Source organism: Aspergillus japonicus (genome assembly GCF_003184785.1).
Source record: "Aspergillus japonicus CBS 114.51 unplaced genomic scaffold BO86scaffold_24, whole genome shotgun sequence".
NCBI lineage: Eukaryota > Fungi > Ascomycota > Eurotiomycetes > Eurotiales > Aspergillaceae > Aspergillus > Aspergillus japonicus.
Window position 1 is genome coordinate 280,117 of NW_020291661.1, and position 25,824 is coordinate 305,940.

General features: G+C 52.2%; 8 protein-coding genes across 8 annotated transcripts; 3 read left to right on the top strand and 5 right to left on the bottom strand.

The window, feature by feature from the left end:
* Positions 1-2,098: 2,098 nt before the first annotated feature.
* On the bottom strand, positions 2,099-3,397 carry BO86DRAFT_389303 (uncharacterized protein). Its single transcript, XM_025672096.1, has one exon. It carries the CDS (start codon positions 3,149-3,151, stop codon positions 2,432-2,434), a length of 720 nt encoding a protein of 239 aa, XP_025527705.1. The 5' UTR covers positions 3,152-3,397; the 3' UTR covers positions 2,099-2,431.
* BO86DRAFT_456300 (uncharacterized protein) lies at positions 3,398-4,797 on the bottom strand (the record flags this gene model as incomplete). The annotated part of the gene is made up of 3 exons (XM_025677155.1): positions 3,398-3,835; positions 3,939-4,481; positions 4,585-4,797. 3 exons carry the CDS (start codon positions 4,795-4,797, stop codon positions 3,719-3,721), a joined length of 873 nt encoding a protein of 290 aa, XP_025527706.1. The 3' UTR covers positions 3,398-3,718.
* A 576-nt stretch (positions 4,798-5,373) lies between these two features.
* On the bottom strand, positions 5,374-6,711 carry BO86DRAFT_389305 (MSF1 domain protein). The gene has a single exon (XM_025672097.1). The coding sequence runs from the start codon at positions 6,424-6,426 to the stop codon at positions 5,632-5,634; it is 795 nt and encodes a 264-aa protein (XP_025527707.1). The 5' UTR covers positions 6,427-6,711; the 3' UTR covers positions 5,374-5,631.
* Positions 6,712-7,102: 391 nt separating this feature from the next.
* On the bottom strand, positions 7,103-8,343 carry BO86DRAFT_389306 (aminodeoxychorismate lyase). Its single transcript, XM_025672098.1, has one exon. The coding sequence runs from the start codon at positions 8,157-8,159 to the stop codon at positions 7,329-7,331; it is 831 nt and encodes a 276-aa protein (XP_025527708.1). The 5' UTR covers positions 8,160-8,343; the 3' UTR covers positions 7,103-7,328.
* A 67-nt stretch (positions 8,344-8,410) lies between these two features.
* On the top strand, positions 8,411-11,054 carry tom70 (putative mitochondrial outer membrane translocase receptor (TOM70)). The gene is made up of 6 exons (XM_025677816.1): positions 8,411-8,596; positions 8,662-9,032; positions 9,104-9,186; positions 9,258-10,029; positions 10,085-10,558; positions 10,617-11,054. Exons 2-6 carry the CDS (start codon positions 8,717-8,719, stop codon positions 10,865-10,867), a joined length of 1,896 nt encoding a protein of 631 aa, XP_025527709.1. The 5' UTR covers positions 8,411-8,596; positions 8,662-8,716; the 3' UTR covers positions 10,868-11,054.
* Positions 11,055-12,758: 1,704 nt separating this feature from the next.
* Positions 12,759-15,113, top strand: BO86DRAFT_379345 (FHA domain protein; the record flags this gene model as incomplete). The annotated part of the gene is made up of 4 exons (XM_025670673.1): positions 12,759-12,774; positions 12,820-13,199; positions 13,264-13,396; positions 13,474-15,113. The coding sequence occupies 4 exons, from the start codon at positions 12,759-12,761 to the stop codon at positions 15,111-15,113; spliced, it is 2,169 nt and encodes a 722-aa protein (XP_025527710.1).
* A 4,702-nt stretch (positions 15,114-19,815) lies between these two features.
* BO86DRAFT_419053 (RmlC-like cupin) lies at positions 19,816-24,267 on the top strand (the record flags this gene model as incomplete). The annotated part of the gene is made up of 12 exons (XM_025675102.1): positions 19,816-20,118; positions 20,198-20,934; positions 21,444-21,587; positions 21,692-21,729; positions 21,783-22,651; positions 22,703-22,736; positions 22,790-22,901; positions 22,949-22,969; positions 23,018-23,343; positions 23,414-23,588; positions 23,654-24,056; positions 24,172-24,267. The coding sequence occupies 12 exons, from the start codon at positions 19,816-19,818 to the stop codon at positions 24,265-24,267; spliced, it is 3,258 nt and encodes a 1,085-aa protein (XP_025527711.1).
* A 223-nt stretch (positions 24,268-24,490) lies between these two features.
* Positions 24,491-25,311, bottom strand: BO86DRAFT_456305 (uncharacterized protein; the record flags this gene model as incomplete). The annotated part of the gene is made up of 2 exons (XM_025677156.1): positions 24,491-25,010; positions 25,126-25,311. The coding sequence occupies 2 exons, from the start codon at positions 25,309-25,311 to the stop codon at positions 24,609-24,611; spliced, it is 588 nt and encodes a 195-aa protein (XP_025527712.1). The 3' UTR covers positions 24,491-24,608.
* Between the last annotated feature and the right edge of the window lie 513 nt (positions 25,312-25,824).

Below are 25,824 nucleotides of genomic sequence, written 5' to 3' on the forward strand. Positions count from 1 at the left end.
CTTCTGACTTAATGCTATGTTGTCATCCAGTTGAAGTAAACTGTATGCACTTGCTGGCCAAGACCAAAGCTCGGCCATCCGCTGGGCTTCGACCTCCGTGGTCAGAGCCTTGGAACTTGACTAGTTAGTTCGTGGCTGCAGACCCTCACTAAACGCATCCAGGGTCTCCCGGAAATATTACTATGAGACAAGTTATTATTCCGCAGGCAAGTACCCCGAGGCTATTCCGTGAGCACATCTGGCTGCAGAATTAATCTCAGCTTCATTCTACACAAAACAGAGGACTGAAATTTTGTGTAGGTGACTTCTGAACATGTCTCTGTTGGCGTTTTGAACCATAGCAGCTCAGCGATAGACGGTCGGGATCGTTCCCATTATTGGGTCAGTTTTCGACTATTATGTCATCACAGTGATTTACATTTGTTCGGACCGTAATGTAAATCATCGAGAGTCATGCACTTCGGTACGCAATCAAATGAGAGTTGGTTCGGGCCTGTCAAGAGACAGTGACGGTTCACTCGGAAGCGAGCCAGCATCGCGTGGGTCCTGTGTTGTTCTCATCTCCAGTACAGGGTGTTCATTCGAGGTTTCTATTACCTGATCAAAGTCCGCGTCTGGTGATTTAGCATTAGTTCCAGCTGTCAAGCAGCGTGCTGGGGTTGAAATGTGTCTTTCGCTCTCTTAAACCTTAATACGTATACGATATCTCGCAGCAGATTTGATGTACACTGGTGCTGCTTGCTGGGTCCGGATTGTGTAAGTCGAATGGAATGCCTTGTATCTAGTCAGCAGATATCAAGTCAGGCTTTCACGGGCTCATGGTCTTGCAATATGTCACCAGAATAAGAGCCAGCGGAGGATTGATCCGCTTTGCGCTATGGAGCTCTTCAATGCGAATGTTCCCGTCCAGTGTGTTGGGGACAGTATGGTACAGTACACAGTAGATGTGGCCCGGGAAACAGGCCCAACGCACCACTGCTGGTGCTGCTAGCGGCCTGGCGCTCCTCTCGCTAGTGTGGAAATGGTCACAATATGACATTCCAGGCTAAACCTTCTAGCTTGTTGTTGCCACCTGTGATTCTCACAACTGATGCTGTTGGCCCTTCTGCAGGGTCGTTTGTCCGCATCCAGGAGAACCGAATCTTTACAGCGCTGTCTGTAAAGGCTACCAGTCATGCTCAATTCGCTTGTACGACGAAGGGCTGCTGTCCCCTGGAACAGTGGTGTGGTCCTGAGGAGACAGGCGATGAGTTCGAGAGTAGGCCTACCTCAAAACCCTGAAAGCTTGGCAGAAGTGGGTGAAGGAAATCCCGCCGCTTTCTTAGTGCCTCGTTCATTTTACCACTGATGATGATAACGAGTGGTCCCCGTCGGCGTGCAACGGCAACCTACGGAACCGAATACGAGAAATTCTTTTCAAGCGCAAAAGTCAGTGCTGGACTCGCCGTTTGAGGACTGGAAGAGCGATGCTGCGATATGACGTCTAGCTGAGTCGGTTGTTGGTCAATAAGCAGTTTTCCAAAACCCACGCGTATAGCTGCCCTCTACACTTTGTGTGCACTGTCAACCAATGTAACCCGTAGAGACCGTCTCTTTTCCCTGGCGATACTGTACTGATTGGAAGATGGTGATAATCTGGATGAAGTGGTCAGGGGCAAGGGGTCCAAATTATACCAGTACCACGTTTCCTCAACATTTCGATCCGCAAGTCGCTAAAGTGCTGTCAAGAGAAGACAAAAAAGGTCACTCATCTCCTGGCTGAGACCTCCCGTATGAGGTATGAAGTCATGCCTTGGATCACCTGTTGTCCAGTGCGTCAGTTCCCAAGGAGGTGCTCGGCTACACAAAGAATGCCGGGTTGCTGCCTAGCGGTCGAAAATGGAGCAAAGCTGGAAATACCGGAAGTCAGAAGGAATGGAAAGGGAATACTGGATTGATTGGAAGGAAAGGAGATTCTCGTAGCCTGGAAGTTGTTGACCGACAGGGTCCTTTCTGGTTCTTTCCCTATTTCGGATCTTGGCTATGCGGATTCAGGCAGATTAGACCCAGATTAATATCCGATGATGTCCACAGCTGCCTCAATCCGAACAACGCGAGGCTTGGGGGTTGGTTGGCTCTGTATAAGTGGTTTTGAACCTTGCGTCATTGGCTCAAAACATTGATTCGAGGGCATTGGATGTGTATCGTGCTGTAGGTACTGCACAATATGTATCATGGATTGCACCGAGTTTTGCCATTCATTTGATAATAGCTACGGAGTACTTCCGGAGTACAAGCCTCGATTTGACGTGTCCATCCACTCTCCTCTATCGATGTCTTCCCCTTTCGCCTTATCAAGCCCTTATCAAGACTCTCCAGGCTCCCGACCACCCGCGTCTGCTACCCTCCTCCAATTTCATGATTCATCATGATCTCTGGAAACGGACCCCATTCAGTCCTCCCCATGTAAAGCTGAGACAGGGTCTCGAGATTCCTGCAGAGCCTCTGCGCGGGACTTGATGATCGACGCAGACTCTCTGATCGACCGAGCCAATCGGCGCATCCTTTCCAGCTCGCGGTTTGTGTTGACCTCTGCCACGGCCACAATCTTGCGGATGGTCTCAACCTCCGCGGCCTCCATGTCGGTCAGCCCGCGAAAGTGCGCCTGCCTCTGCTGCTCGAGGCTTTGCTTGCAATTGGAGACCTTGGCGACCGCCTTCACCAGAGGCAGTGTTTGCGGCATACGCGAGGTCAGCCATGCAGCGTTCTCCGGCGTAGCGTCATGATGATCGAAGATCACATCCATGGCCGCCGCCCGCTTGGTGAGCTTCTTCAGACTATGCGCGCCTTGAGGGACCGGAGCCACATTCGCGGTCCAGTCAAAGCTCAGGAGCAGGCTTTCTTCGACGTTAGGATTTGGCTTCCTTGCCTTCCATGCCTCATAGAGGAGGACCTCCTTAGGCGACATCTGTTCCTTGGCCAGCTTCTCCGGATCTCGCGTGGGTAGCGCGACAAGCTCCAGCCCGGTGAAGAGTGCTAGACTGTTGCCCTGCGTGGCCACTTCGGTGAGGTCTTGTAACTTCTTCAATGTCTCTTCGAGATTATCGGTCGCGACGGGTACAGGTAGAAATCTCATGTCTCGGCCCAGCCGTGAGAGTTGTGCTGGATCCATTGTGAAATAAGACGGTTGCTTACACCGTCTACCAAGTAGATGATTTGATGGTTTGACTATGTGTTTCGGGGTGTGCAGCTGATGCTTTATTGATTCGGCATCCCTTGGCTAGAGAGAACGTGGTAACTACCGTATAGCGAACTGATTGCAAGGTGTGTAGCGATATGTTCAACATCAAGACCTCGGCAAGGGTACCTTGGATGCCTGCAGGCACTAGATGGCATCTTTGCTCTTATCAAGTGAACAGTAAATCATATCAACTTTACTACAAAGGCAGGCGCTCAGCGTATGTCACAAATCAAGCTCAAACCAGTAACGTGCAAGACCATTGTTGAAAGTAAATCATCACGGTCTAGGACTCATCCAATGAAGCATCTAAGCTTAGAAGAGGATGAGAGTCAATAACTTCGCCTTGCATACACTTCTTACATCTCAAGATCAAGACAAGACCTCCCAGACGCCAGCAGCGTGTACAGTCAGTGCAGCCAGAACCAGCCGCCATTACAACCTCACCTACCACCACCCAACCCATAAGATCTGAGCTTATGTGCTTTCTACGCAAAGCACTCAGCTCTCAACCAACCTATAAACCAACTGCGCCAGCCCGTACCCCCCAGTACTGTTAGTCACCACAGCCCGCCGGGTATACAACCTCTCCCCATGTATCATCTCAAATCCCCAAACCTACACTCCACAACCATTAGCCAACAGCCTTGCGACCCATCTTCTTCCCCAACACAGAGCAGTATCCCCAGAGTAAAGGGAGCGGAACATCAATCAAACATACCTGCTCAGAACACCACCCTCCATCCTTCTTCCTATCAAAAACATGCCCCCAGATCCCCTCCCCATCACCCTGACCTTCCTCCCCAAACAGCCCCCCAACCACAGGCTCCTCCACAAGGAACCCCTCAGACAGCGTGCATCCATCAACCTCCACCTCCCCCCTCAAGAACCTCCTCACAACCGCCTGACCCAGATCATCTTCCAGCAGACTCTGCACCTCCACCGCAGGCCTGACCACCCCATCCCCACTACCACCACCAGCACTTCCCCCTACCTCCGTCAGGGCAGGTACCAAGATGTCCCCCCTAATATACCGATTCCGACACACAATCCCCCCAAACAGCAAATTCTCCTGCTCGTAAACCTCCCAATCGAAGTGCCGGATATCCGGTGGCGGGTTGGCGGCCTTGATGCTGGTTTGGCGGGCGGTGAGGTGCATTGTTGTGCGACCGCTTGCGTTGTTTGTGGTAACGGTGTGGTGGGTGATTTGGATGGTGAGCGGGGTGAAGAGGATAGTTTTGCGGAGGAGCCAGGGGATGCCTTGCTTTTGTCGCGGTAGGGTGAGGGTTCAGTTTCGGTCCTCTAAAACTGTAGTTTGGAGCCTGTGGCCTCTGCTGTGGCTGGGTGGGATTGGGGGCAATGCGTACGAGTTTGAGGATTGGGTCCAAATCGCTGGAGAGGGATTTGTCCTGGTAATTCGGTCCTTTCCCCCGTGCTCTCCGGGGAGGGTTCGGGGGAGGTGGGTGGTTAGTTTTTGTGGGTTGATGTCTGGTTAAGGAGGGGGAGGATGGGCAGAGGGAATATGTGGGAGTACTTGCTAGGGTCCAGCTGCCGGTTAGATTGTCGATTGTTGGGGTCATTTGGGCTTTGCGTTTTAGGTGGTGTGGGCTTGGGTTTTGGTGGGCGGGTTTAGGTTGGTCTTGTGAAGTTGATGGGGAGGGGGGGGGGGGGGGGGGGTTTATACTGAGGGTGCGTGATGGGGTTCGAGTTTGAGTGGGTGTACTGTACTACTGTTGATCAAACTGAAATGAATAGGGTGGGTGGGTGTTACACAAGTGGTTCTGCTTTGTGGTCTGCTGTGCGTTGCTATACTCCGGACTCCGATTGGGAATTGGGCTGCTGTTTCTGGGGTTGATGTTCTGCATGGGGTTGAGTGGGGTGAGAGGAGTGTGAAGTGGGTATGAGGGAGGTGTGAGGCAGATGTAAGGGGGGTATGAGGGCAAATTGAGGCTGATTGACTTGACGGTAAGGCAGACAGTCTATACTTTGTATACATCAGGGCTCAGCTCAGTGACACAGGCTGGATTGAGTAGCAGGTCAGGTTAAATGGAACTTCTCAATGAAGGTGATAGTGAAGAATGACTCCAGTTTATCAATATTGTACAGAGTGTCTCTGGTGTAATAGACAGTAATTGTTTCCTAGTATACACAGCACTTTTTCCATGTGCTTTCCGTGTTCTTTTCCCTGCCAAAAAAAATGTGCTCAAATATGCTGGTGTGAGGATGTGAGATGGTGATCAACAGCAGTGGTAGTCAATCAAAAGCGAGGAAAGAATAATCATGTGGGAGAGTGTCCAGGTGATATCAGTACGAAAATAGAAACAGAAACCCAAACGCCATAGCTCCACGCTGCAATGTCGAAAATATGTTTCTTGGAAGCGAGTTGTTTTGACCAACACTCAAACGCTTCGACGTCAATGTTCATCATCATCCCCGTTACCCCTGAGCCAAACGCGCTTCCACGGACCCTCCGGCCCGACAATGGCTTCTCGGTCCTGGCGCATGCCCTCAAGGACACCGACAATACCACCGCTGCGCAGACGTTCCAGGACGACATTCATGCCTTGTTTACTCTTAAGGATAGCGTCCCGGGTACGATTCAAACCGACCAGCTCAATCGTGCGCTGGATGCCTGCCGTGGATAGTGACGTGAAGAAGCCTCTCTTGGGAGCCTCATCCTCGACCTCGACCACTTGGTCACCGGTTTCTGCCTTCCTCCGGCCTAGTAACTTTCCTTGCCCGAATCGAGAGTGGAACGTGACCGTTGTCTTGACTGTCGTCTGCTCGCTTAACTTGCCGTCGAGGTGAAGCCCTTGAAGTCGGTCGAGAGCCCCCTCGAGCGGCTGGCGTTGGTAGAATTGCTTTTCCACCACACTCAGGATCCCAGTCCACTCCATGTTGCGCGACTCAGTCCTCATCCAGCCTTCATTGACGTCAACGATGGTCGTTTCGAGGATGTAGCTCTGTCCAGAACTGTCCGAGCCGCCCATTCCCTTTGGCAGCAACTTCAGAATCCCCGACGGAACTTTAGACTTCTTGAGGTGCAGGCGAATGGTGTGGAGGCGTTTCGTGTCCGGGTCGACATAACGGTCAATGACATCAGTGGTTAGAACATGGCGAGAGTACGGGTTAGGATAGCGGAGGAAGTAAGCCAGCGACACGGCTGGGAAGGAGTAGTCGTATGTAGAGACATTCTCGAAGAATTTCATTCTTGCAGCTGCTGATGCATACAGACGAATTGATTGGGGGATGAATAGACGGACAAATGGATCGTGGATTGGATCTGAGAGATGATATGATAAGATCGACTGATGAATGGGATGGATATATGGGATTGTGAATTAGTTGGGAGTTGGGCTTGGGGTGGCGTTGTGGTTGTGGGCGAGACTGCTTGTTAAGTTCAAACACAGTCAGTAAGGTTTTGGGGATGATCAGCTCTCCGTTCTGCTCAATCACCTTTCAGTGGCCGGACAAAACTGCCCGAACCTCCGGGACTGGGAAGAATTTCTGTCAGCTTCTCGGCTAAGCCTTTTTGAGAATGCGGGGATGCCGACTCATTTGCTTGCGCATCGCCAATCGTTGCATCATCTGATTCTCCCACCTGCTCGACCAATCACACGCCCGGTGCTGGCATATTGCGACCGTGCGATTTGCCTATGAGAATGGCGAGACTTACACCCTCGGCGTCTTAAGCTGCATCAATGTTCTACACCATCAGATGCCAGGTGTTGATTGGGAGACACGTTTATCATCCTCATACGACTGGTGCAGCGGCTGACGTCAATTGCCAACTCCTTATTGGATGCATGGGCTGCATCAATACTCCTAGGTAGTACCTCGTTTGATCCAAATGTATATACCCCCTATACCTCCTGGGAGGCTACGCTGTACTGAAAGCCGCTGGCGCTGTGACCCATTTACTTCCTCTTTTCAACTGTATATGATGCCTCCCTTGACCCAAGGTACTGACCTCTCGAAGGAATAACTAGGATGGCTGCACTCTAGCGGAGAATGGAAACGGTAATGTTTGCAGTTTCTTGGACAGAGCACTTGAGTCTCACCTCTGCAAACATTCTGCTCATACGGAGATAATCTTGACGATTGTGTGATTCTAGCATTGGCCATCACCGGGTCTGTTCAAGACAATTCTACCACGGATGAAGCCCCGGACACCGTTACTGAGCCAACACTCTTCGCCATCGATTAAGTCAGCAGCTTCAATGATCTGCTCGGCACAGAATCCTTCACCCAACGCATATTGCCTCGTTGTGCCTGCATTACCACCACTCGAGAGGGGAGGCGTGACCCAGTCTGGCTCCGTATCACTTTCTAGGCTCTCGCCCTTACTTGTAGGTTGCCTGCGCCGGAAGTAGGGTGTGGTGATGCTCCCTTCCATAACTTGACCCTCGGGGTTTACAAGCAGCACCTCCGCCTGGTCTAATGGGGACATGATCCCCGCTCTGACCCGTGCAGCATTGTAGAAATCGCGGGCGGTAGTCTTGTGCCTCGTGAACGAGGATGGAGTTATACACCCTGTATCCACATAAACATTCCACAGGCTTGATTGTGTATGATCTCGATTGGGAATAAGCATATTCAATGGGTCAATCGATGCTGTCGGGTTGATCTCGACAGTGCAAGCTCCGGTGCGATCAATGACAATCCGGATGCGCCAAGGTTTCGTCTTGTCCAAGATGTGATCATCAAGGTACTGAGAGAAGTGGGTGAGATCTTTGCGTAGAAATGACAGAGCCTCTTCCCAACCGAAGCATTCTGCTGCATTACGAAGCCGTGCCTGGTGGTAGGGAAGCAGGTAGTATGGCGTGCTGGAAGGGTGAAAATTGGTGTTCGCGGCGTTCTTGGTGCTCAAATCTCGAAGCCCAGGATCATAGCGCAGAGACGATATGATTTGAAAGTCCTCTTCCTGCGAGGCGGAAGCCATTGACTGCATCCCTGGAGTGACCTGATCGATCGCGTGGTCTACCACTTCCGCCAGATCCTGCACTATTAGTAGCTTTGGCTAAGAACGGAGGTTCAGTGTTGCTCTGAGTAAATATGTTCAGTACAGATAGAACAATCAGTGTCTGACGAGACCAGGAACTCTCCACGTAGCAAATTGCGCTGGATCAAGGAACAAGAGAATGACGAAGATGCGGTGGTGGAGCGAACCAGGAGCTGACGGAGCATCCCCTTGCCGCGAGCGTGATTGGCCCATAGGAGCTCGGGAAGCCCGCTGCGTCGCCGGAACATCGCAACGCATAACTTTTCAAACGGCATCATCTCTCTCTCTCTCTCCTCGCTCTTTTCCATCTCCACCCCCCTCCCCAACGAAGCAAAGCAGTCATCCTGCCGACGAGCTCTTGCCCTGCACCCAGGACTGTCCGTCTCTCTCGCTACTGACTCTTATCTGACCGCTGTCTCCAGCGCTAACTTCGCCTTCCCAGAATTATAGATAAAAAGAGACCAGACTAAGATAACGGGTTCCTCTGCCGGGTCATCATGTCGAGCGCATCACCATTGCCCCAGCCAACGAAGAACGTGGTTCTCGACACCACTTCCCTCCCCGCCTCTTCCTCAGCATCGGTATGGGATCGCATCTCAAAATGGGTGTCGGAGAACAAGGCTCTGGTCTACACCATCGCCGGTGTCGCCGTGGTCGTAACTAGCGCGGGTGTCGTCTACTACCTCTCCGATTCCGGTCGCCCTACCACCACTGCCGCCCCCACAGAAAAGAAGAAGAGCAAGAACCAGAGACGGAAGGAGAAGAAGAAGGCCGAGGAGGAAAAGAAGGCCAAGGCTGCCTCTGTCCAGGAAGGTATGTCCAGTCTATATACATCCTCCGATCTCGGTCGACCTTCGAAGGACGGGCTAATGATGATCCACTAGAGCCAGCCGCAAAGAAGGCAGAGGAGCCTTCCGATGAGATCCCTGAAGTTGACGAGACTACTGTTGAGCAGTTGTCTGAGGAGGTGCGCGATCATCCTTTGTGCTAGATGGAGGTTGAATACTCTTGCTAATTGTATCCCCCTCAAATTTGCAGACAAGAAAGGCCTACGCTGCCAAGCTGAAGGCTGCTGGAAACAAGGCCTATGGCTCCAAGGACTACAACCGGGCCATCGAACTGTACGGCAAGGCCATCATCTGCAAGCCCGACCCTGTCTTCTACTCCAACCGTGCTGCCTGCTACAACGTTTTGTCCGAGTGGGAGAAGGTCGTCGAGGACACCAGCGCCGCTCTCGCCATGGACAGCGAATACGTCAAGGCCCTGAACCGCCGCGCCATCGCTTATGAGCACCTCGAGCAGTACAGCGAGGCTCTTCTCGACTTCACCGCCAGCTGCATTATCGACGGTTTCGCCAACGAGATCAGCCGCGTCGCCCTCGAGAGACTCCTGAAGAAGGTCGCTGAGAAGAAGGGCAAGGATATCCTCGAGGCCAAGGGCAAGAAACTGCCTAGCCCCACTTTCGTGTCCAACTACCTTCAGAGCTTCCGCCCCAGGCCTCTTCCGGAAGGTCTCGACGAGTCCGCCGACCTGAGCGAAGAGTCTGGTAAGGGCCTTCTGCGCAAGGGTCTGATTGCGATGGCCAAGAAGACTGGGGATGGCTACGAGGAGGCCGCTACATCGTTTGAGAAGGCCCTCGAGGTTGGTGATCTCGGCGACTTCGAAGCCTTGGCCCTCAACATGAGAGCTACTTTCACCTACCTGGTTGGCAATGCCCAGGCTGCGCTGTTGGATCTCAACAAGAGCGTTGAGCTGCAGCCCTCTCTGGTACAGAGCTACATCAAGCGTGCCAGCTTGCACCTGGAACTCGGTACGTGATTACAACTAATGCTGTCTCTCCTTGCACGTCTAATAACGTTATGCAGGAAACAAGGATGCTGCCGCCGATGACTTCGAACTTGCCATTACCCACAACAAGGACGACCCTGATATCTACTACCACCGCGCTCAGCTCCACTTCATCCTTGGAGAGTTCGCCGAGGCCGCTAAGGATTACCAGAAGTCCATCGATCTCGACCGTACCTTCATCTACTCGCACATCCAGCTTGGTGTCACTCAGTATAAGATGGGATCTGTCGCTTCCGCCATGGCCACCTTCCGCAGATCCGTGAAGAACTTCGAGGATGTTCCCGATGTCTACAACTACTACGGTGAACTTCTCCTTGACCAGCAGAACTTCCAAGAGGCCATCGAGAAGTTCGACAAGGCTGTCGAGATGGAGAAGCAGAGCAAGCCCATGGGCATCAATGTCCTGCCCCTCATTAACAAGGCCCTTGCGCTGTTCCAGTGGAAGCATGACTTCCAGGAGGCCGAGAACCTCTGCCAGAAGGCCCTGATTAGTAAGTTTCACGGTAGACCATGATACCCTGCGCCCACTCAATACTAATTCCATGACAGTTGATCCCGAGTGCGACATTGCTGTGGGTACCATGGCTCAGCTGCTTTTGCAGCAGGGCAAGGTCTCCCAAGCCCTCAAGTACTTCGAGCGCGCTGCCGAACTCGCTCGTACGGAGGCTGAGATCATCAACGCCATTTCCTACGCTGAGGCCACTCGCACGCAGCTGGAGGTGCAAGAGAAGTACCCCCAACTTGCTGCCCGTTTGCAAGGCATGAGTGCCGGAGGTGGCTTCGGCGCTCCCGGTCTGTAAACCCGACCTATGATATGATCTCGACTTAATCGTCCTCCTCCACCTTCCACCACCGTCGTTATCATCTCTTTCCGATCCACCGAGTGTTGTAGGCAATATCCGTGCCTGGTTGTGTCATCTTCTACCCTGGTTTTTTGAGGGTGTTTTTAGGGCGCCTGGACCACTCATCCACTGTGTGTATTTATTCTACGACCTGTGTTAATCTTTCTCCCCACTGATATACTGTGTATGGATCTCTTTTGTTTGGTGCTGCTTTTCCTTACTACTTCTGCAATTGTGTGTCATTAAAGGATGTTCCTCGTATCGAGGCGGGTTTCCTATTCCCTATGAATGTCTGGTTGCGGACCGGGCTCTTTTGTCAAGAAAGAATGGCCTAGAAGATGCCGTGCTTTGAAACGTTCTGGAGTGGGGTATACCTGGTATGACTGCGTGTCGATACTGCGGCTGGACGACTGTCATAAGGGAGGCGGATGAGAAGTGTACGACAATGTATTATAGTACTGTGAAAGAGGCAGGAGCAGTAGCAGAAAGAAGATGATGATGATGAAGAAAAGGAAGCAGGATGTTTACTTGATATGTATTCTTCTTATCGTTGTAATTTGTGACGGATCGAAGGGATAATTGGTCTGCAAGATAGTCTGTAGAGGAGGCCACGCACTGCTGGATTTTACATACGAGGGCCTGACCTGCGGGTGCCTCCTTAGTCCAAGGTCTTGTAAACTTGAAGCGCCCTTACCGGGCCCAGTAGGGCCTGTATTTACACCTTTTCAAGCACTTTGAACAGAGGTGCTGCGTGAGGCCTCGCTTGCTCGCGTGCTTGTGTGGGTGCCGTGAGAGACTTTGCTTACTTGTAAGTTAACTATAACTAAAGAATAATTAGTAATATATTCTTATATAAGGAGTTAGCACCTACTCAAAATCGTATAAGTTTCTTATGGGCCGTTGATGTATAATTGGATAAGGAACGCGCTCTGTGAGAGTTCTGGTGGTATACACAGCTGTTTCGGAGGTGCGTGGCACCCTCAAAAGGTAAGTAGTATATAGTCTAGTCCGTGCCAGTTGGTGTTGTAAGGGATGAAGGGAACGACGGGAGGTGGTCCCGACTCCCGGATAAGCCCCGGAATTTCCTCCAGCTCACAAATTGATGACTTAATTGGTCTCCCTCACTGATTCCGCGCTGTGACTCGACTGTTCTTTCGTCCACCTGACGGGAAGCCCCCACTTATCCGCCTATCAGTGATCGCCCCTCTCTCCATCTCTCCCGTCAGTATCCATTATCGCTGTCGTCGTCGTCGTCGTCGTTCAATACAGTACTTCATTGCTGTGCTGGTCCACCGCTTGTGTGTGTTTCTACTCAGTAAACTGCTGGTACTGGAATTCCGATCCGTCAAATACCGGACTGCTTTGATCTTTCATTGTTGGTCGTGTATCAGCTGTCTGGGCTCCTCTTTCCTTTCCATTCCTCGCTCTCCCCCCTCCCCCCTCCCCCCCTCCCTATCATCAATCGAACTACATACCTAGGTAGTTATCAGCAAGAACCGCGTATTCTGGATTCCCACCAAGTTGCACCCCCTGCACTTCCCTTGAAGCTTGGTGTTTTATTTGATTCTTTCGGTCCGATCATTCAGTTGTCAGTTCTTTCCTGGACGGCGACCGCCTGTTGACTGTGCTCGGGCTGATTACATCGGGTAGGTGGTGGCCTGCCCCTCTTCAGCCTGTTCGAGTCTCCGTCCCGTCTTCCAACTCCTCATCTTTGTTTCATCATCATCATCATCATCATCATCATCATCCTCTCTCTCAAACCGATCTCAACACAGCCACTGAGTACTACAACTATCTAGGCTGAATGATCGATAGCGCTTGGAGCGATCGGCTCTAGAAAACTGACATCATGCTCGTCTCAGAAGGTATGTGTTCACCTGGACTGGCTTACTCCTTCCCCGGCATATTAGTCAAATCCACCTTCCAGAACCTCGCCGAGCTCTCGCAGGGTTTCAACGAGTTCCTGAAAGCCTCTGAAGCTCCAGAATCTCAGCGAGTTCCCGAACACTTCAAAAGAGCTCGAGGATCTCAACGAGTTTCAAAACACCCCCGAAAATCACTGGCTGACTTATCAATATCACTAGCTGTTGTTAACCTTCGTCCGCTGACTCCGATCGATGAGTTCCCCTGCCGATCTCTCAAGTTTACACCTGATACTACCGATGTTTGTATCGGCCGAGCGTCAAAGCGGGAGTCCAAGAACCTCGTTCCCTGCAAGGATAATGGGCTATTCGATTCGCGAGTCATGTCAAGAAACCATGCTCAACTGATAGTACGTTTGGATAAGAAGGTACGCGTCTCTCGAGCAACCGTCTCAGCACCCGGGCAGCCTTGGCTAATGATCCTTCAACTAGCTTGCCCATCTTCGAGATGGTGGATCAATGCACGGTACCTTCGTGAACGGAAAGAAACTCGCCAGCCAGGAGGAACACCCGCTCAGTCAAGGGGATCTTATCACATTTGGCACAGAAGTGATTCGTGGTAAAGGTGAGTGACCTCGCACGGCTCAACAACTTGCTTTGAGAACTTTCATTTGGCGCAACTGACTCATCGTCGGCATCTAGATACGTTCCCACCGGTTCAAGTACGTTGTGAACTTGACTGGCTTCATAAGCCTACACCTACGAATACGTTCTGTGTACCTGATGATGACGATGACAATGACATCGAGACTGATAATGCTCCGGTGGTATGTCCGGCTGCAAGCTCTGATGACGATGACTCTGTATTCCGCTCTGACTTTGATGATCAGTCGGTTGTGGAGGTCTCATCACCCTTTACCTCACCTTTGAAAAAGGATTCACCGAACGTTGCCCTCTATTCATCTGTCAACATGCTTGATAATAGTGAGTGTGCTGCTCACCACGGATCCCGAGACAGTCCCATCAACCTCGACTGTGATCCGGCTGAACAGCCTTTGGTAACTCCGCGGATGACCCCACCAGCGGCGATAAATACCCTCGATGAGGAGCCTAGTGAGGGAGTCACTCATCTGGATGTCTTTGTGGAAGAAACTGGGCTTGAGTCCTCCCTGGAATCCTCTCCTGAAGGGATTTCGGACTGGGAGGAGGAGGAGGAGGAGAAGGATGTTTCCTACGGTGATGAAGAGGAGATACACTCGCAGTGCTCTTTGGACTCTGACATGGAAGAAGACCCATGCGTCTTTGACGACTATAAGACTATGAAGGCTTCTCAGGTCCTCGGTATTCGTGACCTGATAGCGTCCGATCCTTCCTTCGACTTCGAGGGAGCAGCTCATCGACGGACTTCTGGTGTTGCCGAGCCTCGCTTCGATGACGACAAGGCAAACGAGGTGTCACCCTCTTTACCTAAGGCAATCCCATCCGACTTGCCTGTCATTGAGCACAACTCCTCAGAATCAATTTCGCACAATGTAAAACCAAGCGAGATATTTCCTATCCAAGCGCCACAGCCATCGAATATGCTGCCGTTACCCCTGTTGTGTCAACAGACCCAGAACGGATTTCTCCATAATTCCCTCGTTGGGCTCCAGCAGAATCCTTTGGCGTCTCCTATCGATTGGCATCCTGGGAGTGTTTATCCACTTCCCATCCCAGCTCTCCCAAGGGTGACCTATTCTGATGGCCCCTTTGCCAATGAGCTGACTGCGGCACATAGTACTGCAACTATTTGCGAAACCACCGAGCCTGCTGTCGCGAACCCAGCCGCAGGATTTCCAGTAAGCAAGGACGTTGAGTCGAGTGAACAAGATATCCAGAAAACTGCCGTGGTCTCAGAGCAGCCGAAAACACCACAGTTGCCGCCATCGCAGGGTACCATTCCTCCGCAAGATCCTGGTGCCACCGTACAAGAAATTAGGCCATTGAAAAGGAAGGCAGAGGCTATTGAAGAACCCATGGCCAATCACTCGCAAGAGATCCAGGCCTTTGATTGTGTCCACAACGAGGCAGGCTCATCTGAGGCTCAGCCAAAGAAGCTATCGGACAAGCAAGATATTATTCCGCGTTGTCTTCCAGACCTGGTCCCTGCAAATGAGTCTACACCCGCCAGTCAAACTCCCAATGTTCCTACCAGCTCCGAACGACCACTCAAACGAGCAAAGAAGTCAGCGGCACGGAGCTTCGCCAGCCATGCTGCTACTGCTGCCCTAGGGGTTGCGATAGGTGCTCTCGGTACTATTGTCACGTTGGCCTCGCTTCCTCCCGACTACTTTCAGGAATGAGCTAGCTCCTGGGGTTTGCTGCGGAGGACTTGGTGCTTTTATTTTGGTAACATGAAATGGATTGATGATTTCCTTACGCTTACGAATTATAGTGTGTGGCGTTGTCGGCATTTTCGACTTGAGACTGGATTCTCCGGTCATCCTAGCTTGTTTTCGGCAGAACTTCTTGTTGCTCGGGACCATATTCACTTTTGTTCTTTGCTTTGCTTTTCAACTGTTTTAACGCCAGGTTACAGTCATAACTACCTATTTACCCTGAGCCGAATGTAACTAGTGCTTCGGCAGATAATTCAAGCAGTCTTCTTCTGTCATGATGGATGGCTATTATGTGTGACCACCCATCTTGAGGTCAAGTCAACTAATTTCCCCATCATGCAGACCAGAAGCTTCAGCTCGAGCCCCAAGAGGTGATTCCTCTGCGGGAGCTGATTGCCAGCCCTCTTGCCTAAGATCTGGCTTTCTCCCTCGATCCCAATTGGATAGACATGTATGTAGATTATGGCTGAAACGTGCCTCACTCCTATCCCTGAGCGATCATCAAGTTGCCTTGTTCTCGCACTGCTGCCCTTATTTGACCTCGATCTCACCTTCCCACAGAATTGCAGACATGGGTGGTAGTTTAGCGTCTGGCTTGTGAACACACTTCAAGGTTGGGTTCCAAGTCAGCTGATCGTGCATTTGTTTCTTCCTCCGACTGGAGCGGCTGAATCTCGCTTTGTGCGACCCTCGGCCCAGCAACACCATTAACACCCATTAACTCCCGCAGCACTTGCGAGGCTAGCTGGATTCTGCTTCACTTCCCTGCTCTACTTTCGCTTCTTTCTAATGAAGAGTCATCCAAATATTACAACTGACTGTCTTGCCTTGAGTCAGCCTAGTTAACAATGGCTATGATGAACGATCCCCTGGTTCAAGCCAGATCCAAGGCCAGCGCGTGATTCCTGTCGGGTACTTGCATCCCGCTGACCATTTCTTCCCTACTAGACGGGCCTATTACCATCCACGATCGCTGTCTAGTATGCAAGCCACAATTCTTCCCTGTGGACAAATGTGCGAGAGAACAGTCAATTCTCCTTCGAATGGAAAATCCACGTAGCATTGAGCTTATGGCCCCCACATGGGCGGCGCTGGATCGATGACAACCGCTGTCAGTTTATCGTCCCGATGTGACTATTTCTACGGCGCTTTGGCGCTCCTTTTGCGCGTCCTTGGCTCATGCGCTCTCCAAGCCACTTGCTGTTCCAGCGTCCTCATCGATTTCTTTCTTCGAAAGAACAGGTTGACCTAAGACAACATGGATCTGCCAAGCTCGTCACTTGCTGCGTCATACCGTTCTTTTCTCAACATGGTCCTGTTTCATATTATGACCAAGGATGCAACAGAACATGTGACCAAATCGCAGACACGCAATCTCTCCAGGCTGGCTGACTTGAAACGCCATTGGTCGAGGTCTGGGGGAAAAATGGAGGATTGGTTCTCCCTGAGGGTAAAAGAAAAAGTGCCTACGGCACTGACTAGTGAGTAGAGCAGCGATTGCAGCGGTTATTTCGCGATTGATTCTCCGGGCCTCATTATGCGACCGGATACTTGCAGGCCCATGGAATTAACCTCCCGACATGAGATACAACCGTGTCGCAACCTACCAGGTATAGTACTATCAGATCATCTGATGGCCACACTACCCTACGCCGTTCCATTTCTCTCAACCGCTATGGCCACGGATTGAGTACCCCGGCTATATTAGAGAACTATTGCCTTGGCCAAACTCTCTGCGGCTCAAACTCTACTGTGGGGCTGCTGCTGTTTCTTGTTCAATGAAGTCCACTGTGTCATGATTTTTATGGGTGGGTAGCTCCATTGTGATTCTTTCTTCTCGTGAATGGAGAATGCTATCGGGATGCAGGAGTGATGGCCGCCTCGTTAACGCCGCATCCGTTGTTCGATCACTTGTGTGGATATCCACCAAGTATCTAAGGCAGCAAGCAGCAAGCAGCAAGCTTTCGCATTGAAGGGTAGAATCTGTAGCTCTCACATGTAACGGGATTTGACCTTGAGTGTCCAGTCTACCCGGAGGCCGATCGAAGTGGTCTGCAATGATTGGCCTGCCTTTTAGCGAATATGCAGGCTCCATGCATACGACACCCTCGGACCCATTCCAAGAGGAGAGAAAAGCCGCCTTGAGTTCACTCGGGGTTCTCAGAGGTTAGTAATCCGGTGTCACTGCTACTTCGGCTAGAATCCCTCTAGAACCGCTTTTTTGTGTCATCTTGAACTCCGATGGTTGTTGCTGATGAGATGGCGGCCCAGTCAGACGGGCTGCACCTATCCGTCTCCAAGTTCACTGTGAAGCCCTCTTTAATCTTTTTCTTATTATCTATTCATCTGTTTATCTGTTTATCTGAAATCTTCCAATCTCACTCCTTATTCTGAGCCAGCGAGGTAGCACAACTCTCCGTGGCTGCCATGCTTCTTGTCTTATTCCCGGCTATTTGTCCTATTTGGTCTCTATCACACCCACCAAAGCCCACCACCCCATGTTTTCTTTTTCCTCTTTCTGATTTAACCGCACTATGCACGCTTTATCACTTCTCCTATTTTCTTTTGCTTCTCTTTGTCGGTTCGATCCGTCCCCCTCCCTCCCCCTCCATACCATACCAAGATAGACGAAACGATCAGCATTCTCTCTCACGCACGAGCAAGCCTCACATGTAGGCAGCTAGGCCGGTTATCAATGGCCGCCGCAACGATCATGTACTGGGTCCGGCCCTACGGGTCCAAGGCATCTACAAGGCTCTCATTCGGCCGTCGTCTTCGTGAATCACCGGGAAAAAAGCATACTCGCGTGTCTAGTAGGCATCTCTAGCCCCCCCCAGGCTAGTCTCTGGGGACTGAGTATGCGGAAGCTTTTGATCCTTGAACCAGGCCGCACTGACCGTTCATGTCATTGGAGCGGCCCTCCGAAAAAAATATCGCTAGATGTGACCGAAGGCTCACGCTGGCAATTTACTTCGGAGGCAATTACTGGAAGTTGATTCGGTGCTGCCGATACGAGATCCCTTGACTCGCAAGCTGGTCGCACAATCTATGGCCGAGTAGGTCTTACGATTTCCATCTACAGAGAGGTTGCCATTCGCACCGGGCAGGGAGCAGCCTGGCTTGACTGCAGACTGGTAATTTGCTTTTCCTCTCGCATCTCTTTTCCAGTTGGTTTTGAATTGTTCCATGCCTAACGGAAGACAGATAAATCAAGCTTCCCCTCAGTGAGAAAATCCAACTTCGGGATCTGAAACAACATTGTACCGATTGTCTCAGTTGGCCACATCAGCTTCGCACGTGTTTTAAGCCGTGGGCAATCCTCATTTACTTTTCAACTGCTCATCCTCTGATATCGAGCTCGTTGTATCTTGTTCCTGTTGGCCAGCGAAACGATGTCTCACTCGGCAGGCTCAATCCACCCCCTTGACCCCGATCACAACTCATGCCTCGGTGGACAGACAGTGAAGACCTGCCGCAGCTGCGCAGGGAATGCACCACGGTTGGTTTTTCCGCCAGCGTAACAAGCTTTTCTTTTTGGTCGTCTCCACTAACGCAACCGACAGAGGCTCGATCTGCAACAGCTGCAGTGGCCATGGGTTCGTTCTATACGTCTGCACTCATTGTAACCCAGCAGCTGCTGTGTCCGCAGCTCGAATGGCTACCGGCGCCACTGCAGTGTCGATGTCTACCCCGGGGTCATCTACTCCTGCCAGCCCAGCGTCCCTGAGCCGAAGCTCGTCTACCTCCGTATCATCGCAGAACGATGCTAGGCAGATCCGATCCTGGAGGCGCTTCGGTGATGGCGATGAAGGCCCAGGAGGAGGGAGGATCGAAACCAAGGCAAATACGCCCCGTGGCCTATGATCAAACCTCTGAAAGTCTGGGGTGCTGGCTGCCCTTTTTGTTTTCGCTTCTCTTTGTGCGCTGAGGTCTTCATACTGCACCTGGATCTATCGCCACCTTTCGGGCTTATTTCCATTAGCTTTTTCCCTTTCGGCGAAATGGAGTCACAAACCCAGTGATGTATACCCCGCGGAAAGCCTGTGATTTTCCATTGGGTGTTTTTCACCTATATTCCATTCATCACGTGAGCGCTTTTCGCATTCTTCGCTTGCACTATCTTGTATTCACTGTTTGCATGCAGGTGGAGAATTCAATGGTATTGCGCGATTGAGAACTCAGTGCAGAGTACAAATGTTGATTGTTGATGCGGAACAGCTTGTGCGGGCGTGGTTTGAACATGTTTCCGTCTGGGTTGCCCGCAAGACCAAGCTCGGCACTCTCTCGACCAACTCGTAAGAATTGCGGGACAATCATACCCCGGAGGAGCCCTCTCAGAGGTCATCTGACTGCGGGGAAAGAGGAGAGCGACCGGAAAAGCCGGTCATCCCAAGTTGCACGGCAAATCCGAGGGGTAGCTCAGAACTCGGTACATCGTAGGTAGTATGGGGGAATGGGGAAAGTTGCCCCCACAGTCTTCCCGATGACGCGCCCTCCGCCGTCCTTATATCTGAGGCACCCACGGCGAAACTTTCAGTCACTCCCCTCAACCCTCAACAAACCTTTTTTATTATACCTCTCTCGCCACGCCCATTCTTTCATTGAAATTTTTCCACAAGCCAAACTTCTCCCATTTCTGTCTCATCCACGCACATACACCTTCGTCATGTCCTTATCCTGGACCAATGAGCCCCCCAAGGGAAGGGTCCCTTATGCAATTCCCCAGCTGGAAGGCGAGCGCATCACCATTCCCGGCAGCAAGGGCTCCTTTCGCATTCTGGCCTCGTCGCTGCAGACCAATGGCTTGATGTCGGTCTTCCAGAGTGGCGCTGTTCTCTCGGATGCACCTGGATTCCACTACCACAACCATGCACACGATGTTTTCTTGGTAACGAAAGGGTTTCTGAAGCTTTGGAATGGAGACAAGTGCCGTATCATGGGGCCCGGAGATTTCGCATATGTGCCTCCTGTACGTTGCAACGGCAGGCCGCCTTGGCTTCCAGAAAAACCTTCCTCTCTACGACCCGAAACTGACCCATATGTTCTAGACCGTGATCCATAACCCTGAGATGATGGGCCCACACACCGAGACCTACGGAGTGGTCACACCCGGCGACTGGGTCGATTTCTTTCGATATGTTTCCGAGCGCTACGACGGAGTGCTGGTGCCAGAGCACGACGACCGCGATCTCAAGTCCATCCTGATCCCGAAAGTGATGGCTGCGAAGGAACAATTCGACGTGGTATTCCAGCCCCACTACCAGCCTCCGGAGCTCGGAGAATGGACGAAGGATGAGGAGGTACTGCCTGAGAGCCCACAGGGCTACTTCCTTCGGGCCAACACGGGGCCGAAATGGATGTTTGGCGGCGTGTTGTCCCGGCCGTTCGTCACCACCGCCCAGAGCAGCGGGGTCTGTGCGATCTCCAGTATCGAATCCTCGAAAGTCTACGGTGATACCATCTTGTCCAAGTACATGACCTTCAAATCGGTGGATCACTGCCTGTGTGTGCAGGAGGGCACGCTGATCGTCAGCCTCGAGGGTCAGTCTGACACCGAGTTCCGCGAAGGGGAGACGGCCGTGATTCCTGCTGGACAGGCCTTCGCGTTGAAGTTTGTCAGTCGCTTCGTGCGGGTCTGGTCGTTCACGGATGGCGACGGCATCGAGACATTGATCCACCGGGTTGGCCAGAAATATGAGGGCGCGGTCCTACCTGACGAGGTGCGCGAATGGGACGCCGCGGACGTCAAGTCGGTGGTGGCCGATTTGAACATGGAAATTGCACTGTGAGAGTGCCTGTGTGTTTATGTAGTGGGGCGGATGAGACGCGTACACACTCCCCCCTCCACATGCTGCATTGGACTTGGCGCTTTCTGGATTAGACCATTTGCTGTATATAATTATTTGAACTACCATTGACATATGTGAAAGTCTTCTCATTGCTCGCCTTCTCTGGCCTAAATTATGACCTAATCTAAGTAGCACGTGTCGATAGATTAAACCCGAGCGATGCGGGGACCCCGCGGGGGCGAAGGGGCCACGTGATGGCCGGAAAAGCCGGCGCATTTCTGAGTTTTTGGCCAGATTCCACTTCAACCAACAATCCGCCACTAACTAATCAATCATCCTCAATCATCCGTGTGTCACCCTTCATTCACTTACCTGCCTTTGCATCTCTCCTCTGCTTGCCCTTAACCCTTCATCTCAACGGATTCTGTCCGATCACAACAACCTTCACCTTCTCCACATTGACTTCTTCACTCTCTGTCAGCCCCCAATGCAGTGCGCAATCTAGATGGATGATGCAACTTGAGGCTCGCCCATCTCCCGCACCACCGGCTGCCGGGGATGAGAACCTCCCTCTGCCCCGGGCAAAGCGACCCCGCGCAGCCCAGGCCTGCGAACGGTGTAGATCTAAGAAGTACAAGTGCGATGAACAGTATCCTTGCTCTCACTGTAAGAGTATGTTGTGGTATTAAGTCACCTGGGAAGATATCGGTATCTAACCTCGTCGCAGAAAGTGACCTCACTTGCGTGTATCAGGGAAATTACCGCCAGAGGGAGAGTAGCCGGTCTGCCAGGTAAGGATAGTTCCAGTCCCAGTTGCCAGTCTTAGTAGATTGCATTGTTAAAGGGTGGTTCAGCTATGTCGCGGATCTAGAGCGAAAAGTGGACGAGCTCACCACCAAGCTACGCTTGGCGGAGTCGGAATTCACCTCGCAACCACCTCAGAGAGTCGTTCCAACGACCTTCACAAGTCCCGGAGCGGCCCAACAACCGGTGGTGCCCCAAGCTGCCATCGATGCGACCCCCGTATCCCTGCCCCGCAACGAGTCCACTCCGCGGGAAGAAGCGCCGGCCCTCTACGACCACCACGACGAGGCCGGGGACTCGGTCGGGGACGAAATCAGCGAACTGAATCACCACACCAACGGCATCGAGTTCCACGGTAGCACCTCGTCAGCGGCCCTGCTCGGACACCTGCAGAAGGCGCGCGAGCCACAGCGGCGCTTCGAGGCACAGCAGCGGCAGCAGCAGCAGCAGCAGCAGCAACATCAGCATCCCCACGCCGAAAAGCTCGCCGCTGGGTACTCGATTGTGTCGACGCTGCACAACCCAAGCTTCTCACCCTCGTGTACGGCGGGCCCGGCACAGCCGGTGGTGATGCAGGAGCAGAACTATTACTTCGAGCAGGCGCACGCCTTCATCAACGGCTACTTTGAAAATATTCATTTCATTCACCCGCTCATCGATAAGGAGGACTTCCTGCAGCGAGCGCATAATCTGTGGTTCAACCGGAATGTGCAGCCGGAGCCCAGCTTTGTGGCTCTGTATTTGAGCATTCTTTCCTTTGGGGCCCTGGTGAGGGTGTGGGATGAGGAGAGGCTCGGCGGGTTGACGAGGTTCGAGTGGAGTCGGAAGCTGTTTGGCGAGGCCCAGATGTATTTGAATTACCTGCATTTTTCGAATACGCTGGACACGGTGCAGTGTCTGTATCTTATGGTGAGTGTTTGTTGAAGGGGTCTAGGACTTTGCGCACGCTGACTTGGGTAGGCGAAAATCTGTCAGAATGAACTAAATCCGAACAGTGAGTTGGTTTTCTCTCTCCGTTGCAAGGTAGTTACTCATCTTCTATGTTAGTGGCCTACATGTATCTGGGGCTCGCAGTGCGTACGTGCCTGGCTGCTGGCTTTAATCGAGAGGTGCGGAGTACAGACGATCATCGCGCTGGATGGATCTCGAAGACTTGGTGGTAAGTCTTATAGCTTTACGATATGTTGCTAGATCTAATGTTTCTAGGGGCCTCTTTTCCTTGGAAATGTAAGTTTTTACCGCCAATTCTGCCAGGTCGGTCACTAATCGCACCAGTGAGATGAGCTTCTCAGTCGGTCGTCCAGACACCTTAGGCATGGATGAATACCACAATCGAGCTCTGCCAGAAAGAGACGAGTCTGAATATGCCATTATTCCTTGGATGGTCGACTTCGCGCAGATTATTCGCAGAGTCTCCGTACAGATCTATCATTCACGTATCACATTACAAGAGAAGCTACACCTAGCTCTCCAAATTGAGACTGAGCTCGACCGCTGGATGGCGCGCTTGCCGGACCGGCTCAAGCCCGACATGATGGAACGGGCAACCGGGGGCGCCTTGAGAGACCCCAAGTGGGCGCGTCGACAACGACTAGTCCTGGGTATTCGTAAGTCCTACCGCAATTCAATAGCACTGTCATATACGTGGCTGATTGTATCAAACCATACAAGGCTATTTCAATGTCAAAATGCTCTTATTCCGCCCTTTCCTGAGCCACTTCACCCGCAAACTCCGCCATCCGCCCATGGAACTCGAGCAGACCATCGCCAAGTGCCTCGATGCAGCCATGAAGACCATCGAGGTGATCTACGATATTTACCGCATCCATGAGTTCTTCCGCTGTTGGTACGTTCTTTCTACCTTTGGTCTTCTCCAGATTAGAGCTTTAGCGCTAACGGCCCGTGCAAAAGGTGGTACAACACAACGTACGTCATGTTCGCAACTTCAACTATGCTTCTACCAATGTCCAAACTGGGCCCTTGCCCGGAGACCGTCCCGCTACAGCGATCCGTGGAGATGGGCGTCGAGATTCTTGAGGCGATGGACGAGTCGATCGTCGCCCGCAAGTCTGTCGAGATCATCAAGCACTATCTCCGGGAATTCCGGTCGTTGCCTTCGTCCACTTCGTCGCTGTCACATCTGCACCAGCAGCACCTTCACCAGCACCAGCTGAATCAGCAGAGTCTGGCATCTTCGACGAGTAGTCATGATGGCGGTGGCGGTGGCGGTGGTGGTGGTGGGAGTGGGAGTGGGAGTGGTGGGAGTGGAGAGTATGCGGATACGAGTCCGACTGGGACTGGATTTGACATTCCGGTGAGCTTTACTCTTATCTCTCAGCCTTGTTCCTGGAACGAGCCGTAAATTCTTGGCCGTGCTGCTTTCTTCTGGTCGTTTTCATGGATCAATGCTAACAGTGGTTGGGTATCAGGAATGGGCCTACGGCTTCGGGTTCCCGGATTGTTCCTTTGAAGGCATAGCGAGGCTATTTGACGATTTGGGCGGGCTGCCGATGCTGGATAACTGAATTCTCCATGACCGGTGAACGGGTTCGATGATAATTGAGCCCGGGTGTTCGTCGTACATACAATATCTATATGGGAGGTCTTCGTCCGTTTCGTTCTCAAGGGTTGGTATGTTCTAGAGGAGCGGAGCAATGCAATATTTACACGTTCGATGATCACTACCCCACCAACTTACCAACTCGTCCCCCGGAACAAAGCTTCCCTCACTTTAATCCTAATACCATTAGTAAATCAGCTATCAAAACACGAGATACATGCCCCAGAACCAACACTGTCCCTCCAACAACAACAAAACCAGCAACCCATGACTCGTAACCACCATCATCCTCACCTTCTTGCTCGTCTACTCCAACCCCTCCTGCATCACCTCCGTAACCCCCTCATCGACCACCTCGACCATAAGCCCCATCACGAGATCCTGGACCTCCTCGTCCAGAGCCCGGCGACCCTTCTGATGCGAGGGCGCGGCCGCGGCGTTGTGGGCGCTGCTGCCCGCGTTGCTGTTGCTGTTGCCAGCGCCATTGCTGTTGTTGGTGGCACCGGTATTCGCCTTGGTGCTGCCCGCACTGCTACTGCCACTGCCACTGCCACTGCTGCCAGAATTGCCCTTGCCGTTGGCGTTGGCACCGGCGTTAGCGTTAGCGTTGGCATTGGCATTACCCTTGCTATTGGTAGCGGGCGATGTCGTCGCACCGTGATCCCCGCCGGCACCATCGGTGGCGGGCTTCTGGCCCTCGTTGGGGGTCTATCGCTCCCGACCAACCAGCATGATTCAGTAAGCGCATTGTCCGTTGTCTATAGGTCACGTCTCCGGGATCCATTTGCTTGGGGGAATGGGGGTGACGGTGTTATGGCCTTACTGCGACGTGGTTGTAGGTGCTCCCACCAGCACCCGCAGCGCCAGCCGCGCCAGCAGCCCCGTCCGCGGTGGCGGGCTTCTGGACGAGCGTGGTGGGGTGTGCGTTGCCTGGCGCGGTCGCTGGTGCGGCGGCTGTTGCGGCGGCGGCGAGACCGCTGAGGAGGAGGATGGAGGAGAGGAATTTCATTTTAGTGGTGGTTGTGGTTGTGGTTGTGGTTTGGGATTGATGAGGATTTGGCTTGGATGGTGGAGATGAGATCGGGTCTTTGGACTGGGGTGAGGGTGGGTTTTATATACTCTTCTTTTTGACTGGAACTGATGGCGGAGTATAGTGTCGGGGAAAGGTAAAGGAGTGATTGGTCTGGATCTTGAAATGGTGAAGGGTAAAATGAATAGAATCTGGAAAGAGTAAAGGATGAAATGTATAGTACCTGGAAAGAGTAAAAGACAGAGGCGCTGGAATGCGATATCTACTACAGTACATCTCGTTCTGGGGGTGGGCATTTGGGCTCTGGAATGTGTCGCCTGGCGGGAAGTGTGTCTCCGTGGGGATTATCTTTTCATGCGCAGGACGGTGGGGTTTGTTGCTGGTTGATGGATTACAATGCACCCTCGTTATGATGGGCCTCGCTTGAACCAATTCCTCGACGATGCAACCTTTCTAACAATATAGCGAGATTCTCTGGACCACGCACCAGAG

Excerpts from the sequence above, each read along its gene's own strand:
- BO86DRAFT_389303 (XM_025672096.1), bottom strand. The coding sequence starts at position 3,151 with ATGGATCCAGCACAACTCTCACGGCTGGGCCGAGACATGAGATTTCTA.
- BO86DRAFT_389305 (XM_025672097.1), bottom strand. The coding sequence starts at position 6,426 with ATGAAATTCTTCGAGAATGTCTCTACATACGACTACTCCTTCCCAGCC.
- BO86DRAFT_389306 (XM_025672098.1), bottom strand. The coding sequence starts at position 8,159 with ATGGCTTCCGCCTCGCAGGAAGAGGACTTTCAAATCATATCGTCTCTG.
- tom70 (XM_025677816.1), top strand. The coding sequence starts at position 8,717 with ATGTCGAGCGCATCACCATTGCCCCAGCCAACGAAGAACGTGGTTCTC. Across the intron at positions 10,030-10,084 it reads CAGCTTGCACCTGGAACTCG|GAAACAAGGATGCTGCCGCC; the intron begins GTACGTGATTAC and ends AACGTTATGCAG. Across the intron at positions 10,559-10,616 it reads CTGCCAGAAGGCCCTGATTA|TTGATCCCGAGTGCGACATT; the intron begins GTAAGTTTCACG and ends ATTCCATGACAG.